The sequence below is a fragment of the Plodia interpunctella genome, chromosome 16 (assembly GCF_027563975.2).
Source record: "Plodia interpunctella isolate USDA-ARS_2022_Savannah chromosome 16, ilPloInte3.2, whole genome shotgun sequence".
Lineage (NCBI taxonomy): Eukaryota > Metazoa > Arthropoda > Insecta > Lepidoptera > Pyralidae > Plodia > Plodia interpunctella.
Window position 1 is genome coordinate 480,135 of NC_071309.1, and position 22,108 is coordinate 502,242.

The 22,108-nt window shown below is 33.4% G+C and overlaps 1 protein-coding gene across 8 annotated transcripts in view; it reads left to right on the top strand.

Moving 5' to 3' along the window:
- Positions 1 to 22,108, top strand: part of LOC128676450 (CUGBP Elav-like family member 2) — a 335,766-nt gene that overhangs the window by 113,332 nt on the left and 200,326 nt on the right. The window contains exon 1 of one of the 8 annotated variants that reach the window (XM_053756571.1): positions 16,913 to 16,977. The exons of the other annotated variants lie outside the window; for them this stretch is intronic. Within the exon in view, the coding sequence (XP_053612546.1) occupies positions 16,928 to 16,977 (50 nt within the window). The 5' untranslated portion in view covers positions 16,913 to 16,927. Of the gene's footprint in view, positions 1 to 16,912; positions 16,978 to 22,108 lie in introns of those variants that run through there. 8 annotated transcript variants of the gene reach the window in all.

The window sequence follows — 22,108 nt, forward strand, 5'->3', positions numbered from 1 at the left end:
AAAGAGTCGACGAGCATTCAACACCACTCAGCATCCCCATTCATTCTGATGATTGCTCCGTCTCATTATATACCACAGAGCGGCTTCCGGTTTACGACTGGCCAGGTTTTTGACGTCAGAACTTTTTTTTTTTTTTGGTTTTTGTTTTTTTTTTGTTCTGTGTTTTTAGGTGGTTTCTATTTGGGACTAAAAATGTATCTAATCACATTTACATCCGTACATAGAGGTATTATATACGTGTATTACCGTAGTATGGTTTTGTTAAACGGCAGAAATAACGAATTTTTTCAGACATGGGATCTAGCTAGACCGATATTTTGCATGTGCCTGCAATAACGTTTCGAATTACAACAAAATTATTAGAATCGTTTTCGAAATCGCCAGCTCTTTTGTCTCCAAATATTAAATTATTCTAATTTCACTTATACAGTTATATATCAGTATTAGAGTAATAATGGTTACAGCTAAGTCAGCTAACCGACGTATGATGACTGCACAGAGACTTTTAAAATATATCTAATGTTCAAGATTTTTTAAATTCCCAATCAAGCATTTTCTGTAGAAGTAATTAAGGTTTTTAAATCTAAATTTAGAATATGGCTACTAATATTCTGTTGAATGATACGCGCTAGCATAAAATAAACATATTTATTGACTTTATTATAAAATCCGAGAGACGTAACGTAAAGCAATTTGCATTTTCTTTGCGAGATGTCGTATTCTTTGATCTCGAGGAGAATCGTCGAGTACCTGCGTACGGGCGTAATATAATGAATGAGCAACTTGAGATACGCAGCTCAAATTACTGAGCCTTCAGCGGAGGACCAGGATTGGGGTTTCAAACGGAATTCCAATTATATTTTTGAGATACTTATTTTGGTGATGCACCTCGCGGCGTTGCTTCCGAATGAATTTTGGGATCTATATCATGAATGTGCCAATCATTGATATCTTTTTCTATAGCTTTTTATATAGCCTATTTTTATTTTTATATATTTTTAAATGTTGTGCATATAAAATTCAGATCATCAGAATAATATCATAAATGTAAAATTCTGTCAGTATGTCATGCTTGCACAGCTTTAGCCGCTAAACATATTTGGCCAAAATTTGGAATAGATACATAATAATTATTTCTTTCTTAATGAAAATCAAATATAAGCTACCCAGGGTGGAGCTGGGAACAACAGCTAATTTATTCATAAATTCTGTAATATTTTTTGCCTTCTCTTCTTCAACATGAACAGTTTTTGTATTTTCTAAATGCATACGTGCAAGCAATGCGAATGCTTTGTGTCATCCTAACAAAACAGCTTCACGTGAGCTAGATAACGAGCATTCATTGTAATACAACTTGCGGTCGTAATAAAAATCAAAGCCACTGTTAGAAAATCTAGATCTTTCTTCGCTTAAGCCATATACTTGAAAGGAATGTTTAATAATTTTGAATTTACAATAAATTGAGTAACAAATAAGGATTATTTGTTGCTACTACACAATTTAAAATTAAAATTATGCCTGAAATTGAAATCAAAGTTAAAGACGGTAAAACGTCATATGTTGGATTCATATCGCTCTGATTTCTTAAATAAATAATTATATCTTTCTTGTTATGTTATAATTTTAAACCTTCCTTATTTAATTATACAGCGATATTTCTTAAATACATGTTAAAAACTTCACTTTTCATAGTCATTACTTTATTTTGAACAATGAAATTTGAATCAGTATATTTCGATACGTATCTTTACGGAATCGTCCATCTCGCTCGATGTTTATGACCAAATATACAGCATAACCGGGCGAGTACGGCGAAACCGAACAGGTTACCTCTAACCTAATGTCTCCCCGGGGAAGTATGCAAATAATTCAGGGCTGTCCTTTGAGCCCGTCCCTGTTCCACTCGACCCTTTGTTAGCCCAATTTGCCAAATTACAAGCAGATCAAAAAAAAAATTGAAGCAATTTGAGGCAGAAAAAAGGTAAAAATTATATGGATTCGTTAGAGAAAATAAAGTACAAAAGAAACCTTTATATCAAGTTGATTCGTAATGTGACTGTTATTCAACGAATTATGTTGAATGAGATGTAGTCAGCAGTTTTTTTTAGATAAAGTACATCAAAAGTGCATATATAACTTTGTAATTTATACAAATACTATGAGAAATAAAGGTTTTGTTGCTGTTTTTTTGCTGGCGAAGCATCATTTGCTATTCCAAATATATATCCAAAAATGTGTGGGCACTCTTTGGTCAAAATAAATGCATTCATTCAGAAATTAAAACTTAACAATAATATTTTCATGTCTTTTATTGTATTTTTGCGTGTATTTTCACCCCCAATTATAGTCATTTGGGGGTTGATTTTTGAAAAAAAAGATGTTTATATTTAATCGGATTGTCTAACTACATGCATATCAAATTTCATTCAAATCGGTTGAGCGGTTTAGCCGTGACAGCTGACTGTTGAACAGACGAGACTTTCGCATGGATTTCTAAAAAAGCTTTGAGCTACTAGCGTTTTTGAATTTATTTCCAATATTGATACAAATTGTTGCTTACAACAAGTTCTCCATTTTTATTTATATCTCCAGTTGAGTTCTACACGGAATAGTTTCTCTCAGTGGGCTCGGACTGCACGGTCAATCAAACGTTTCGTTTTAAACTGCCTCCACAGACGCTCGTTTCATACATACAAAACACGTTCGGGTGTGCTCCCTTTTATACCTGTTACTATTTAGTGGCATGTAGGTCCCGTCCACTATAGAACCATTATAGTTCATATAGTGCATAGAGTATATAGTAGAATAGAGATATAGTTGTTACCATAGTCATTCTCGCATGGATATCGTACGAGGCGAATAAGGAATAAAGGATAGATCTTCCCTTTGACTATTAGATTATGCTATATTGTACTTTACAATATGTATTTTGTGCAATAAAGTTCACATAAATAAATACAAATATCTTGATAGACTGGATTTTTAAAGGTAATCACAAATATATATATTGAATAATACATTTAAGTGCAAAATTGTTACTAAATGAAACTAAATTGCGTAGTGGATAGCAGTCTTGTTTCTTTGTAAAGATTTTGTTATTTATACTTTAAAATAATATCATTGTTCTATATAGATATATATTTAAAATTATAGGAACAAATCACATTGAACCCATCGAGAAATGAGAACTGACTGGCTATGTTTTAATAATAAGCGTCATTAAAACGAGAGATCTGGGTCGCAACAGTCACTTATCTTTTCATGGGAGCTTGAAGCGGTTCGTTAGTAGTTTTTGTGGAGTTGATTTGTGAGTGTAGTACCTACTTTACTGGAGATAATGCGAGTTATCTTCGTGTCTGTTTAGAAATTAGAAATTATATAAAAGAAGTACTAAGTCTGATGATTATGTGAACGACAATAATGTTTGGCCCAAGCATGGTGCAGTATCCTCATAACATATGTAATTGATTTATGACATTATTACGTACGTTTTGTACATTTAGGTTTATATATATATATATATATATATATATATATATATATATATATATATATATATATACATATATATGTGACAATTTTCAATAATTTTATTTGAAATACAACTTTTATTTTAATAATGATGTAAATTCGTCCTCCTAATTTTTAATATATATATAAGACGGTTATCTATTGGATTGCATATAAATATTTGTCCTAATATAGTTACGCATCGTAGTTTTACGCAGAAACATCAATACGCATTGTAATCATTAGGCATAATTTTTAAAGCATAAATACTAAATAAAATTAGTAGTACTAAATAAAATTAATAAAATTAGTAGGCGAAAATATTACTATGCGATAGAAGTACTATGCCAAAACATATTATGCGAAAACAATTATGCGAATCCATAATAGTCTAAAAAAAAATAGGCGAATGAAGAGGATCCCGTATAAGACCTGTATCTGTAAATTGACGTTCTTGGAGAAAAGGCTGCGGTGAAGTTTGTTGCGCCGCTTTTTCTTCACCTGCGCTTTGGAAGCCGGCAGTAGACTTAGTTTAAGTAGTTTTTTTGACGTCAATAAGTGATGTATATCATTCTAAATTGAATAAAGAATTTTGAATTTGAATTTGAAAATACTAACAAAATCCTTATCGATAATATTATAAGTCTGTTCCGCTTTCACGGCTAAACCGCTGGACGGATTTTGATGAAATGTTGGGGTACTTATTTTTTTTAAATCAACTCCCAATTTGACTAAAATGGGGGCTGAATTTCGCTTTCGCAGAATAACTCACGCGGGCGAAGTCGGGGGCAAAAGCTAGTATGTTATAAAAGGAAGTGTCGCGTCTGTCTGTATGAACCCGATGATAAAACTAAATATGGGTAGTGTAATCACTGAAGAAGGTTTTGGTGTATAACGTGTTATGGTTTAACGCGAGTGAAGCCGGTGTCAGCCGCAAGTGATACTATATTTTATAATATACTAGCTTTTACTCGCGGCTTCGAATGCGTGAGTTACTCTCGGAAATTTATATTACTTTTGCATTTACAGTGGTTAGTTGTCATGCATACATAGTGAATGTCAACCAATACCCGAATTGACATGAAACGCGCGCGCGCTCCGAGCGGCTGTACTTTTGAGCCTGTCTACGATTAAAAAATCCGTAAAATTACTCAAGTGATATTTTAAGGATAAAAGTTATATCTACTACAAGATAATCCAACAAGTGATCAACTACGATTAAACAAACTTTAAAGACAACATCAGTGCAGTGGGAATATCAAAAAATAACACTCAATGTGGACGGTGACTAATAAAATAACGAACAGTTTACTTGTGATTTGTGCCGTGTTCTGTTATGACTCATCTCTAACCGGTCCATTGACAAGCAATCTCAAATAAGAACGAAGCGGATAATTTCGTCAATATCGTCATCACCATCAGTGGCTCAACGGTATCATCATTGACTTAAGCACAGTGGATCGTGGGTTCGAACCTCGACAAAGGGAAATTTGAACTTAATTTTTTTTTTTTTTTTTTTTTTTTTTTTTTTTTTTTTTTTTTTTTTTTTTTTTTTTTTTTTTCTCTTTTTTCTTGAAAACTTTAATTTTTATTATTAAAGACACGAATAAAATAAAATGGATAATGCATAACATTTAACTTATGCTTTCCAATACAAAAAATAAAAATTAATTTACAATCGAGTTCCCCAAAATGGATATCAAAAGGTATTAAAATTGCGTGTAAGACAAAAAGCAATCTGCGGTTTAAATATTATAAAAATAGAACCACAGAAAATAAATTACATTACGCAAAATACAATACAATTTTGAGAAAATGCATAGACACATGCAAAAAGACATTAAATTATAAAATAGTAGAAAATTCTAAAAACAAATGTAAAGCTACTTGGGACATAATTCAAAATAAAACTGACAATCACAAACAAAATAATGACATTAAATCTATTCATATTGACGGAAAAGATATACATGACCCACAAAAAATTGCTGAAACATTTAACACATACTATTCTAATATACCTGATGTCCAAAATTCATCTAGTTCTAGCTCGAATAATTTTAATAAAAACATGAAAGAAACAAATTCGTCTATGTTTCTTTCGCCATGTGATGAAGAGGAAATAGTTAAAGTAATACAATCGCTAAATAATACAAAGTCGGTTGGTTACGACGATATTCCAACATTTGTATTAAAATCTTGCAGCAAATTATTAGCACCAGTATTGACATATTTAGTAAATTTATCATTTGTAAACAGCACATTTCCAACAAAACTTAAAGTAACAATAATTAAACCGCTGTTTAAAAAAGGAAGTAAACAGGATATCAACAATTATCGTCCCATAGCCTTAATCCCAGTTATTTCTAAAATATTCGAAAAAGTAATGTTAAAGCGAATAAACTCATTTATTGATAAACACAATATTATAATTGAAGAACAAAATGGATTTCAAAAGAATAAATCAACAACTTTAGCGGCTTTCTCACTCATGTTTAATATAACTCAGAACATTGATAATAAAAAACCAGTGCTGACAGTATTTTTCGATATGACGAAGGCATTCGATTTTGTAGACCATAGCTTACTTCTTAAAAAACTTGAAAACTATGGTATTAGAGGCTTAGCAAACGACTGGATTAAAAGTTATTTAACAAACAGAACACAGTGTGTGGAAGTTACTCGTATTGATAAAAAATTACAATGCGAAGCATATAGATCTTCCTATCAAGTAAAAAAATATGGGGTGCCTCAAGGAAGCATTTTAGGGCCGGTCCTATTTCTGTTGTATATAAATGACATTAAAACAATAACTGACTATAAATGTAACTTATTTGCTGATGACATCTCAATAACAATACCAGATACGAATGACAATATTAATTATGAAACTGCAATTAATCAAACCATTGAATCAACGGCAAGGTGGCTTAAGTCCAACAATATGTTTGTTAATGTTGATAAAACAAAATATGTAGTGTTTTCTAATTACCAAACCAAACATTCTAGTTTGAATATAATATGTGAAGGTCAGAATTTAACTAAAGCCAATGAAATTAAATTTTTAGGATTAACATTAGACCAACACTGCAACTGGAAATCACATGTCGAAGGTGTATGTAACAAAATTAATAAATTTGTATTTGCTCTTAGAAAATTGAGACGAGTCGCTAACAGTAATATTGCTCGTACAGCATATCACGGATATGTGTCATCTGTTTTGAGGTATGGTCTTATCTTGTGGGGAAACTCAACAGATGTGAAAAGAGTGTTTTTAACGCAAAAAAAATGCATAAGAGCATTATGTGGTGTAGGTCCTTTGGAATCATGTAGACCTCTATTCAAAAAACTGAATATTTTAACATTAACTTCAATGTACATTCTTGAAGTCGGAATATTCGTAAGGTCACACATGAACTTTTTTACAAGAGTTAGTGACATAAGCAGAAAATTCAGACATAGAGATCCGTCTCGTTTGATATTACCTATTTGTAGAACCTCTCTCTTTAGCAACAATTGTTATGTTATGGCGACAAAAGTTTATAATAAAATACCAAAATGTATTAGAGAATTGCCAAAAAAGAGATTCATTTCGGAATTGAAAAAATGGCTGTTACATCATTCATTTTATGACATGAATGAATTTTGGAACACAAAATGAATAAGTTCTTATCATTAAGTTTTGACCTGATTGTGACATACCTAGTACTTATTATCTGAAAATGACAATTCTTTATATTTAATGACATTTTAATATTTTTAATGACAATGATTATTATTATTATTTTTTTATGAGTAATTGTAGAATAATTAAATTAAATTCATAGATATAAATTTATTAAAACACACTTATATTTACATGCCATATTTTTGGCGAAGCATGTCATAGTACCCACAAGTTCTGTAACATCTATTTGTACCGTGCTTTGTGTAAATAAATTTATTTCATTTCATTTCATTTCATTCATTTCATTTCATTTCATTTCATTTCAATTAATCTGAAAAATACCATTTTCTATGACCGTTATCCTGATAAACGTGGTCACTCCAATAAAACACGATTTCCCCTTCATCGAAACCTGCTCTTCCCGTGTAGTAAGTCTGCTTGTTTCTGTATTCACAGCTCGAAAACCTCTCGCAATGTAAAACTAGCGACTTTTCCGGCTTTCGACGCGGCTACGTCTGTTTTACGGTTTGTGTACGTGAGCTTGTATTACTAAAGCGAAATGAAGTCTTGTGGTCTGAAATGTACTAAAGTGAGAATGTGCTTGAGTGGTGAAAATTAATGTTTAGTTTGAAAATATCCTTAATAATAAATTAAATGACGGGGGACAGTATACATATCGAACGTTGAAACTTTGGGTTTCTTTGGATATTTCGAGAATAAAATAAAAACAAATCCGATCTCATTTGTATCTTATTCGAAAGTTCCACATTGAAAGTTATTCATTCCACGTCTACATCAAATTATATTAAATCTTTTGATAACGATCGAATTGAATGTATTTTAAAATAATAAATTCATTTCATTTCAAGTCGAAATAGTAGACAATTTATAATAATTTTGACCAGTAAGTAGCCGCAGCAATCACATGTCATGATTGTCATGACCTCATTAAAATGTTCTATACTGCAGGGAGGACAGTTTCGATATTTATGTATGGACTAGCTGCGTCCCAGAGCTTGGCTCCCGTTGGAATTTCGGGATAAAAGAACCCTATGTATTATTTCAGGTTATATTTTACCCGTTTCTGAAATTTCATAACAATCCGTCCAATAGATTTTGCGTGAAAGTGTAACAAACATACCTACACATAGCACATCCTCACAAACTTTCGCATTTATAACATTAGTAGGACCAATCACAAAAGCTTGAGTTACAGAATACAAACTCAACGGTATTATATTGTGTTATTTTATTTGTTTGAAAGATTATGGGCTATATAGTTGATATATAATAAAATAAATAAATAAACATAAATATATAGGGACAAATTACACAGATTGAGCTAGCCCCCAAGTAAGTTCGAAGCTCCAAAGTAAGTTCGAAACTTGTGTTATGTGATACTAACTCAACAATACAATATTAATATAAAAATATCATTTTTCATGTTGACCTGACCGGGATTCGAACCTGGGTACTCCAGTCCGGCTTGATGACCATTAGACCACGGCGAAAAAAAAAAAACAATATGGAAAATATATTTTTCCTTTTTACGACACAGATAGATTTGCTACACAAATTATTATTACCTCACATGATATAGTCACTTGTAGAGTACCTATATATAGTTATATTCATGTTTGTAATTGACCGTAGCCGCATGTGTGAGTATCAATATCCATTACGGACTTCCCAACTTTCCAGACAGCAGGTGACGCGGGTTGCTATCGAGCGCACGATCCAGCATCCTGAGTAACACTGCCGATATACGAAAAAAAGTGACCAAATGAAAATCGGAATATATCCATGAAGGGAAAATTGAAATTGAATCATTTACGCCTCCTAAAATAACTTAGGATTTCATTGTGTTTGCTTAAATGAAAAAGTAATCTCTCTCTCTCTCTCTCTCTCTCTCTCATTTGAGCATTTTGTCAGTTCCTTCAAGCTGTTGAGCGTCGGAGCCCAGGTTTCGCTTCCTACGTTTTAATCAAATGAAAAATTAAAAAGTTATTGAAATTTATTTATTATGGAAGTCTGAACTGCTGCTGACTGATAATATTTAGTAGTTATTATTAGCTTAGTAGTTTATTTTTTTGTTTAATCCAGCTAATTTACAAAACAAAAATATATTATTTATATAAATTAATACGTATTTCCGATTTTCTTCGTATTAATGAGATCTACAGCATACACTATAGCTTTTTCACTTATATAAATATTAAATAATTAATTCACTTATTAATATTTGTCTTGTTTAAAACTTATTTAATTGTGTGTTCCAAAATAACTGTAGAAAAATAAAATGGAAAATTCTTACTTCATCATTCATAAAATCTAATGATGTGTGGGATACATTTCATCACTATGGAAAGCAAACACAAGTAAACGCTTAATATTTTCAATTTTATTGAAACTATGCTGGTCACAATATAGTTTTCCTACTGATTCATTTTCACGAAACCACCTCTACGTATCTGAAAACGGAAATACGTAGATCTAAATTAGATATTTTACGATTTTAATTACACAATACTTAATTAATATTAAGTAAAACAATATCGGTTTGAGCTTTCAGATGCAAATACGTTTAAATTGGCAGAGGTTCAAACAGCTAATTGGTTAACTATTACAAGCAAATAGTGTAGTTCTGTTAGTTGACGCGCAGTAATTAATTTGGTACATTTGACTGCACAACATGGCTATTTTCGCCTTTATCACCACAGGATAAAGCTGTATCAGTTGCGTATTATTGTTTGTCACTAATATGTTGACAAAATCGAAAACTTTCAAATGTCACTTCGAAATCTAATTTTTTAATCAAGTTTATTAGCCAGAAGCGACTACTCACCGAGCCGATGTGATGTCATAGTAAGCCCTTTTGCCATGATAGGCACCAACACCGTTTTAAATGGAGGAGAAATAGTAGGAAAGCACTTTGGGCTCCGACGTTCCACGGTGGCGGAAACTACCGGGATAATACAAGTGTCCTCGAATCTCGCTGTTCTTTTATTTTTTCGTGTGCATATTGTGGTCTCAGATATTTGTCAAGTCGTTCGTGCAATTCCTACCACATAAACTGCCCACAGTTTTACCTTCGAAACGTAGTAGTTCATGTAGCAAATTTTATCAATTTCCACACAATGGTGGCGTACTGCAACGCGAAACTTTTAATTGGAGCGGAATCCCGTTCCTCGGGCTTTTAATTAGGAAAATTTTCAATGAACAAGCCGATATAATTTCTATGCAAATTTAGCTTTTAACTTCGCACAACCGCATAACATGAAGTTGGCGAGATTCAATACTAATGTTTTGGCTATATTTGGAGACAAGAGCACGATTTACAAATAGAAAGTAGGATAAATTAGATTCTGATATTTAGGGTTCCGAACAAAAGGGTAACGGTTCCCTTATAAAATCACTCGTGCGTTTGTCTGTCTGACCTTTAAAGCTTGTTCCTTCTCCTACCACGAGCTCGTTTACCACTTTATTAAAAAAAATTAACAAAATTTGTGTCCGCTAAAATATAATTCAAATGAATATTTTTAATTAATGAATATTAAAACAATGACACTGCGCCGGAATTCCGGAATTCCTACAAATATTGAATGTTTTATACAGTTAACGAATCAGACTGCTGTGCATATTAATACTAATGCAGTTAACAGTAAAAATGAGAAAATCCTATGTTATCACGAAGAAACAAAGACAAATTCTGTTCGCGCCGCAAAATTATTACACAACTGTGTCATTAAATCTTAAATCTTATTAAAATGAATTATTCCTAACGCGCGTATGCTGAATGGCGTCATGTTTTTCAATAGCTGGGTCTGCGACATAAGCTGCTTTTCCAACTAAATACGTAATACTACCCGCAGCTTACGGATTAAGAATAATACATATAATATAGCTATATATATATATATATATATATATATATATATATATATATATATATATATATATATATATATATATATATATATATATATATATGTATATATATATATATGTATATATATATATATATATATATATATATATATATATATATATGTATATATATATATATGTATATGTATATAGCTAGCTAGCCCCTGAAGTAAGTTCGAGACTTGTGTTATGGGATACTAACTCAACGATACTATATTTTATAACAAATACATATATAGATAAACATCCAAGACCCGGACCAATCGGAATCAGTCGGGTCATGATGGAATCATTTTCCATCATGACCCGACCGGGGATCGAACCCGGGACCTCTCGGTTCAGTGGCAGAACTTTACCACTGCGCCACCGAGGTCGTCTAAATAGTTTTTTAATTTACAATAACAATAATATATGATTACATTGAAGTCTTATTAGGTTAGATTTAAATGTATATGTTACTTCTGAACCCCAAAGTACGTCTAGACCCAGGTCTAGCCAGCTACACCTGGATGCAGCCGGTCTCAGTTTGGTACACCTAGATCAAGGTTTAGCCGTTATCATGCCGGCTAATCGTAGGTGATTCGCAGGTGCCTACCTACACCTGATATAGTGGATAACCTGGATAATCAATAGCAGTTTAAAAGGAGACAAACTAAAACTACAACTAACAGACAAATAAAATGACACAGAGCAACCTTCATTTAGAATTCGTGTTTTATAATTGTTATAATACAAAAACGATTACTATTCCATCAAAATTTATTCTGTTCAAAATTAGAATAATAAAAATGATCGACTGAACGGCGGAGTAGATGAAGGAGCCAAGTCAATTAAAATTGTAATCTAATTGAGCGTCAAACAGTTACTCTCAAGTTCTTTATCTCCTTTGTCTATCATCTCAACGGTCGATCAATTGATTCCACTTGAAACTTCCCGTTAATAATTAAACTTTCCTGTTCCGATGACGGATTATTAAATTTCGCATAATTATCAATTTGATTATGCAATAATCATCACGATGAATATTATAGCTTTCATATCGACTTTCATCGACTCGATAAATTGGTTTTTAATTTTCAGTTTTGAAATGATTTCCAAGTTTATGAAACAGACATATTCAAATAATTTTACAGTGAGACTTGATAACTTGGTCTGTGTTTGATTTTATTTCACATTACATCAAACGATAATGAGCAAAGAATCTCGATCTTTTGACATTCTAATTATTCTTATAACGGTATTTGCTAAACATCGTTTATACTTTATTTTCGTTACAACATTATATAATAATTATCTTTAGCCTCAGGCCCTCTATGAATATTACTTTTAGGATAAAAATAACCTACAAGCCCCTATTATCTGTTTGTTCCAAAAAAAAGTAATGTTTTTCTTTAAACGAAAGACATTATCAGAAATATAGGAGAACAAAAAGTCAAAGAAAAAATACGCGTTTCCTCTAAGAATATATAGAATTAAAGAATTTTCCATTCGAGGAGCCGTCCAACTTGTTAGCTTTAGTACTTAGAGGAATATTCATAGCCCGTCCTTTTACAAGCCTTGAGTGGTTCCCGAGATCCCGCTGATACCGATACCGCGAATTAATTGAATAAAATGCATCAAATAGACGTTCGCTCCACGATGTTCTTTATGAATATGGATTTTTTTAAAACGTTCCTCCGGCTTTACAAGGAGTATTATTAAATTTGTGACCAGGAAAAAGGCCGGTGAGCAATATTTTAATTTAGAATTATTTCAAATTTGGAATGTTGGAAAACCATGTTTTTTTATAGTAAACATTTTGTTTGTAATCAACAATATTTGATTGCAAAATCGTACTCTGATCATGATCGAACATATTTCAAGTATGGTGATGCACCAAAGGTTGGCGTGTGGTTTCGCTCTGGAGGAGGAACTCCCGCGGATGAAGGAACACGTGTTATAGCATTGGCAGCTGCAATAAAAGGAATACGAAACAAGTTATATTATGTGCTTAATGTATATAAAGTCATTCCACAAAGTTGCAAAAAACTACTATCAGCACAAATGTAGCAGAGAATTTAGACATGGAAAATTCTGTTATTTCCGATATTTAACACTTGCTGAACTGAACTTGGCTGCAGGCAGAACCGAGTGTATCTGTAAGACTTTTTATCGCAGCAATAAAATACGATACCGTATCTCATAATAATATATCTGTGCAAATTCAATAGCGATTTTTGCTACGAATATCGTGAAATACGACCGTCACGTTACGTTCTGTCGCTTGGTGTATGTAATAATTTTGCGTGTCACGTAACGAACGTTGCCATGAAATAATTATTTGCGTTTCATTAAATGCAAAGTAAAAATGTTTGTCCAATTTGTGGAATTAGTATTGTTAATGATTAATCACTTAATTTTGTTACTTTTTAGGATACTGTATAAGTATACCAAAATTTTGGAAAATTGAAAACATTTTGATATTACACTTGATAACTTGATAAACCAAGTATTTGATCACCAAGTTATACTGGTGACAATTCCTTTTTCAAAGGGAATTACATTCAACCTTAAAACTTTAATATTAAATAATAAAAAATAATATTATTAATTACCCAGAAAGGAGCTAAGAATGGACATTTTAACTAATAATAAATATTATTCGCGACGGGTGTCCCACCGTCAATCTTTATATTTTTGTATTGTATCGTTTCTTTTTGTCTCTTCCCTATGATTCTGTTCCGCTCAATCGCTCTCTAGACATAAATATTGATGATGATTTATTTATGTATGATAAATAATAGGAAATCGGAAGAAACATTGTGAATCATGACTCTGTAATTAAACAAATAATTTTGCTAATTTTTGTTTATCATTGTGTGTGTAATTTATTTATTTTTAATGAACGAAATTAAAGGACACATATGGGCGGACTTTATGCGACAGTCAATACTATATGAGTTTATACCACTATGTCTCATCGTCACATGTGTTCATACAATCCACAATTTTGCTACGATTCGTAGCAATTGTCTACGATATTCTCCTACGACTTTGCTACGAAAGTTTCAATTCATTGTAATCATTGTGTTTCCGTGATCTGTGAGATTATAGGAGCGAAGGAAATACAAAGCATGTATGTTGCCGCTCTTCTTCGGACATTGTAAAAGTCGATTGAGGGAAAATGACATTATAAATAGAGATAAAACCGCTTTATGCATACTAATATATAGTTTTAAGTACGTTTTGTTTTATAGTTTTATCATAGGTTGTAAATATTTCTTGATCCTTAAACGAAACATTAAGCTCATTACTCAGCTAAACCTGAACTTGAGTCTCGAGATCTCTAGCTCGGATAAGGGCGTGATATTTTATTTGTAGACTAATTATAGCATTTTTTTCTCATAAAAAATAAATTAAAGTAATTTCAAATTAATCAAAAATTGTTGTCTGTATTTCATGCTCATACAACACAATCATCAATATTCCACAAATAATAAAAGTCCGAACACGGTACAATAATGCCGGCGTCCTATTGTGTTCGCTGTTCGTTCAATAACTGAGCATTCTCATCTGGAGGCATTTTCCCAATGTAGGTCTCATGTATGAGAAGAATTGTTTTCGTTGTCCATTTGAAAATAGAATTATAAATATAATGACATATCACACCGATAGAGGACATATCATAGTGTGTTCTGACAACTAGAGATACATACAGACGACCGTGTGAAATGGAGACGAAAATTTTGGAAAGCGAACCCTGGGCTCCGATGTTCAACAGCTAAGGAAACAACCAGGAAAATACTCAGATGCTTCAGGGCAAAAAATGAATAGAATTTTTTGATTCGACGATTTTTCGATTTGACGCTACAATCATATCGGAGCAACTCTTGAGAATGCTATTGACGCCTATTAGCTACCAGGGACGTTTGTCTCTCTACCCGCCGCGTACGAAATCCAGGAGAGGATGTGGAGTGGTTCCAATCTAAGGTGGAACGAGATGCGCCTAATTATAATGAAAGAGTACGAACCGAAACTCACATAGATGCAGATTATACTAGACAAGACTAGAGGAGTGACGTGGCGTGTGACACGTGCCGCGATACTAATTAGATGAGGTTACGTTACGAGCCTGTTATGGCCGTAATAAGTTTTGTCTAGTTTGGAGCCGGCAATTTTCGTGTCAATCTAACTTGCGAGCGGTAAGGCTGTGTTCACGTTGTGATCTAGTTTCGTGCGATCATGTTTGTCTATATTGATGATACAGTAAGTACCGTTTTGTAAGTTTTTATTATCACATTATTATATTATTTAAGTAAATATGTTTAATTGTAGAATAAATATATAAATAATAACAAGGCGAAAAATGCGTGTTCTTCAAGCTCAAGTGGTTGGAACAATTTTTAAGAAATTCGATATTGAGACAGCTGATACCTTGGATTAACAAATAGGGTACCTTTTATCCCACAATACGCAATTCTCGTAGGATTTGGTTAATAGCTCTGATAGTCAATGACGTTTTAAAAAGTAGAAGACTGAAAACGTAAGTATTTTTTTAAATAACAAACAAGGTGCGGGTAACAACGTGGGTTGCAGCTAGTTGTGAAATATACCTAACAATATTACAAGGTCTCATGCATGACCTAAAAATTTCCAGTCGTGTCGGCATCGTCGCGCGTCGGTCGAAGTTAATAAGCGAAATTTTTGATGCTCAGTTCCTCAGCGGGATGCCAGTGCACCGGCTTCGTAGAATGAAGAGAAATACTGTAGGTATGTGTGTGTATGTGTACCTGTAAAAAGGTTGAGAGGAGTGGGCTGGTGTGTGTGTTGGGAGTTTCGTTTTTCGCTGAAGATTTTGTTATTATTAACACTTTGCTTGACACTTTCTCACAGACATTATAACAATTAAACTTATTTTGTCTCATCAAGAGTTCGTGAAAGTGTATTTTTTTTTAAATATGTACCTAATTATTATTACATTTGAAGTTTATTGAAAATATCCATTTATTGAATGTAACTAGTCCAAAAATGATTTTAGGATCTCCGACATTGTGGAGATAGGTTTATCGAAATTATCAAGTCTAGCCAAAGTTACTGATTCGTTTACTGACCGATTTAAAAATAACTCATTATTTTTATGACAATAAATTACCTAAACTCCACAATTTCTATGTGAAATGAGCCTTTAACATCAATCTAACTTTTGTCCTATGCGAGTGTGTAAGTTTAACTTTTTGTTTAAGGATCTCGATCTACGAAAGTAAGAAAACAGTTATTTTTTATGTCCCGTTACTTAATTTTTGTTTTACAGTTATTCGTTCTATAGGCTTGACTGATCAAATAATAACTGTAATATTAAATATCAAAACGTAATTGCAAATCCAGTATTCGAGTGTTTGGACTGCCCGCCGACTAGTATGCTGCCCGCGGGTTGGTCGATTCACTGAAAATGTAGTAATAGTGCAAACATGCAGATTGGTTGAGAGCCATACCGAACCTCTGTGCAAAATTTCAATTCTAGATTTACTGTTTCACCTCTACTTTGATATCATATCAGTCAGACAGCAACCAATTTATATTTATATACAGATTCCTAGAAATCTATTTCAACTATCTATTGGATTTCCAATAAACAGCGTCCGAATCTCAATAACAATTTCGCAGAATCATAAATCCCAGCAAATGCCGTAATACAAAAAGTGTTCAATTTATTTATCTTGAGCCCGATCGTTTTCATTGTTCTAGAACTGAAACAATCCAGTGGGTCTCTGTCGATGCTATCGGATCTGAAGTGCTAAGCTTCTGTTTACAATTAACAATGGATCTTTTAACCCTCTCGTTCGCATGAGAATAAAAGAAGCTCTAGACTTTGGCGCGTTTTTATCGATTTCGACGTAAGTGATATTCTATATTCTTTCCGTCGCCATTCGACATTCATAACACACGCAAATGCGGTGAAAAATATTCCCGATGAAATATTGCCATGCGAATGAATACAAGGTCATACACATATTCTTATTTTGATTCGCGTTGAAAATGCGCAGTTTTGCCTGCAGCTAGACTAGATGAAAATTGGATTTTCCCGTGAAGAAAATATTGGAGCAGTAGACATTCGTTTTGCTACGCTCTGGTCCACGCAACTCTCACATGTATTGTTATATAATAGATACATAACAATATGTATGTACTGTTACAGAGTTGGTCAGAATTAGGTTTTTTAGAAATAAACTACTTAATCTTTAAAACTAAAAGAAAATATACTTTCATGAAAATTACAAGATAGTTTTATACACAAGTTGCCGTTCTGACATTCTAAATACAATGGAAAATATGCAATGTGACGCACATCGATTACAATTATTTTTAATGTTAATTCGAACTGCTACCAATGTAACAGTACCATCATCTTGTCTTAACTGCAAATAAATAATTTGACTTTCGCTCATGTTATTAGTCAAGAGAAGAAGCAAACATTTATTTTTACATTTTTGTCTTTTAACGGGAATGTAAAAAAAATGTAATTGATGAACATTTTCCTGCGAGCTGACACGGCCCGGGACGTCAAATACATATTTTTGGTCATACAATTAGTAAATATTTAAATTACCCAGCATGGATCCTTACATAGCAGTGATAGCGGCTTTATAAAGTATTGGTGCAGGTTAACGTGCAGTTGAATGTACATTGTGCGTTATCAAAATGGACATCGATCACGTCTGTTGCTGTTGTCACATCAACACGACATCTCCCTGTACAAGTTGCGTACCCACTTACGTATAGCAAACATACTGTTATACATATAATATACATCATTTTATACACACGTTTACTGAGTTGTGTATGACGTTGTTATTTTTTAATCTACACGAAAAATTTACTATTATTTTGGATAATATAAAAACATGTAAGCAGGTGGCACGACGAAGAGCAGTGTATTTTTATTTCTATTATATAATCGTATACGATTTACTATATTATCTAATGGTAGCCGGGTGGTTCTCTGAGCGTTTTGACCGCTGCGGCCGAATCATTTCGTGTAAATACGATCACACATCTAATTAGCTACGTTACATATTATTAATCAGAAACATGTTTGTTCGATTGTCGTATGCTGCACAAACTTCACGATTAGTGTTTGTCCTCATTGAGATAAAAATAGCGATGTGACGCGATGCGACGTGAAAATATCAAATATATGGACTAATATATCACTAGTTTGTATGCTGCTACTTGCCAGTAGTTGGTAGGTAGTCGCAAAAGTTATGTCAGATGCCTTTTGGAGACTTGAATAAAATCTGAATTGTTAGTAACAACACACCCGATACGAATAAAATTTTGATGAATTTTTAGCCTATTATTTATCAAATATTTGTTTTATTACATTATTGATTCATGTTTTTTCAAATTTTGATTAGTGTAGTTTGACTAGAATGGCTACAAACGCTTGCCTAATTAGATGTTACACTGTGATGAGCCGGTTTCGTAATCGCGTTAAATTTGTCACGTGCACTCTGTCAACTTAATATGAGAGTGTGAGCACTCGCAGCACAACGGTACAATATCTAGAATACAGAAGTATACTTACTTCAAACGCGACTTTAATAATCTAATGGAATTTGGTACCTCATTACTAGCTGTAGCTATGTTGGGTGCAAGACAAGCGTAGGCGCTGAGAGAGGGAAAGAGATAGCGGCATGTAATCAATGGTTTACTGTAGGGGAGGCATCGTGCTGCTCGTTACAGATATATCTGAAAAAGGGAAGGTCTTTGACCAGCAGTGGAAAATATAAACAGGCTAATGTGGCTGCCAATTTGAGTGATCTAGCAATCATTGACATAAGACCTATATTTGTTAATTGACGTCCTTGGAGAAAAGGCTGCGGTGAAGTTTGTTGCGCCGCTTCTTCTTCGCCTGCGCTTTGGAAGCCGGCAGTAGACTTAGTTTAAGTAATTTTTTGACGTGAATAATTGATGTATATCATCTTAAATTGAATAAAGACATTTGAATTTGTATTGACTCGTTGCTAAATATGAATAAGTTTCAAAAGAATTAAATACCATGTTCGGTTTTGATTAAAACCACTATAACGAGATGTAAATGAAGAAAATTTCAATACATATTCGTATGGAATATGGATGTTTAAATTCTTGTATGTTTATTACTCAACCTGAGAATTATAGTTTAATAATCGCGATAAATTTGTCACGTGCACTCTCCCAATTTAATATTAGAGTGTGAACGCCCGCGGCGCTGCGCTCAGATTTTGTTGGAGTTGTGATATGATGTATGTAGAGGATAGAAGTGACGTTAATTTATTATAGATAATAAACTATTGAAGACTGATTCATATTTTGGAAATAGATGCACAGCTCAGTGAAAGTGAGTTCAGTTTTCTGATAGAAATTAAAAACAGTTACTACTCTTACACGGGCAAGTCTGTTATGTACCACATGTAGATTTTTCTGGCAAACTGCAATCTCAGTCGAGTCATATACGAATTACATGAGTTTGATCACCAATCTGATTAATGTATAGGTGTCTCCATAGACCACCACTATATATATGTGGTGAATGTGAGAGGACTGAAACTACAGAACTTGAAATGTGGTACAGACATACGAGCGGTACAGACGTGACATTTTATCGCCTACTGAACTGGCAGCTCCTCAGAATTATTTATTCCACACTATGTCCAATCGAATTTTGTTTTTAATTTCAATAACTTATACTTCTGTCCCCTCGATATTTTGTGACAGATAGCACATAACAGACGCCGGGTAAGTTTCATAATAGGCGTCAGATTCGTCACGTGTGAGGCCGAGTAATAATGAGAAGTGTACCCCGCGGCGGGGATTCGACACAAGTATTGCATTGGAGGGTTATGATGTGTCTCTCTCTCTCTCTCTCATCTAGGCATATTTTCGGTTGTATTCGGAGTTAGGATGCCGTAAAGCCACGTGTCAGAATAAAAGATGAACCATACAATTTGAAACTTTCAATTGTGATTTCACAATCGTCCGCGTGCCTGATGTTACCTCTTGTGGATGCTTCATTGCTTGTCAGCTGACAAACCTATATGTCCTTTGGTCGCCTCGTACAACATCCACAGAAGGACCAGGAGTGGTCGTGTTCTAGAACGGGACGACACGCCATTCTGGGTTAAGATGTCTAACGATGGCTAATGGTTGTATTGATAGTTTATTTCAGCTTTCGCGGTGCGAGACTCTCTTTTGAGCGTTTCTTCCTTAGTCGTTAAACTTCAGAGCCCAGGGTCCACTTTTCTACTTTTTCGTCTCCACTTCTAGGTCTGACGGTTGTTGTTGCTCTCTAGTTGCCAGACCATTGGTGGCGCGAGACTCTTTGGGTTAAGCTTTTAATTAATCTAATGATCCTTGATAAGGAATGAAGAAAAAAGATAAAAACAGGGATGCGTGGAAGGAATTAGCTGAGGCCTTTGCTCAGGACAAAAATAGCTAGGAAAAAAAATCTCCCTGAGTTTATCTAAGTTTAATGTACAAGTGTACATAATATATAAATTAAATAGCATCGATGAAGATCCAAAATTATATTTAAGTTAATTCGACTTCACGTAATTGAGTTTAGAAATACCCTAACTTTGACGTTTTAATAAGATAAGATTACATGATTAAATATGATCGTATGACCTTTGGAATGATTAAGCAATGTGTGTTTACCTATTCTTTCTATACCCAGGTTCGTATGAATAACAAAATGGCAAATGATGACGGAGCAATAAAAAGCAATCCATTCAAAAAACCTGTTACCTAAAGGAAGTTTACTAGTTCACTCTTTCTTACTTCACTTCTTCTTTACTACATCGTCAGTTTTCTTCAGCTTTTTTTTGAAAGGTCTAGTATTGTTTTTTTGCATTCACAAAATATCATCGTCAAAACGTTTGAGCGAACACAGATCGATCGAAACTTTTTCATTTGTAAACTTGCTTAAAACCATTCAGTGAAGTAAACTTTGAGAATCGAGCCCCTGATCTAACTGAAAATATTTTTGTTGCTGGCCAAATATAAAAATAGAAGGTAAGTAATGAAAATGTACAATCGCCGGCAGCGATCTCGTCTATACAATCGATGTTATAGATAGAGGAGTGGAACCACAGAACTACAGAGCCGTAATAGAAGTGGCATAGACGACAATCGTGCATATGTCTGTCTGTCCTACATTCACAGTTAGTTTGCTCTAAAACTACTGAACCGATTGATTAATAAAATCTAGACCCAAAGACGACTAGTAGTTTTTTTTTTTTGTATTTTATATAAAATACTACATACATTTCTTTAACATAATATTTTTTAACTCTGTGGAGGAAATGAATACAGCCAATGAAGATGTTTCTGATATTGAATTCCATATAGAAAGAAACATATTACAGAAATACAATTATATAGTGACATCTATATACACTCTGGCAATACTAAATGGTTGAGCCGATAATCAGAAGGGTGTACACACCGATAACCTACGCACTTTAGTAACAAGTATTACAAGTTACAAGCGAGTTGGATTAATAATGTGTACTTAGCTTTGTGTCACTTTGTCTTGTAACTTTGTTTGTTGTTTGTAACGGCTGATAATCGAGTGTGGCAATAAATAATAATGAAACTCTCAAAAAGTCATATCTTTCTCTCTCTCTATCTCATTTTTCATTAGATGAGACTCAGTTTAGCATTCTCAAACTTTGATTTTTGTAGTTACGTTTGTAACAAATGCTAAAAAAAGTGTTCCGCGATTGAGACCTGATTTTACAAATTAGGTATTTTTAAAATCAGGTCTCAATCGTGGAACATTAACAAGGGTTCGGAAAATTTATCTAGGATCACCTAGGTGGACCAGAGGTACAAAAAGTTAACCGTGGAAAACCTAGGTTAACCACTTTGGTGTTTTACAGGTCAGAAAGGGTGTAGTGTTCTACACGCTTGGAATTGTCGGACGATCTGCAATGAGATAGGCGGACGACATAATGTGACGTCACACATCGTACATATAATGAG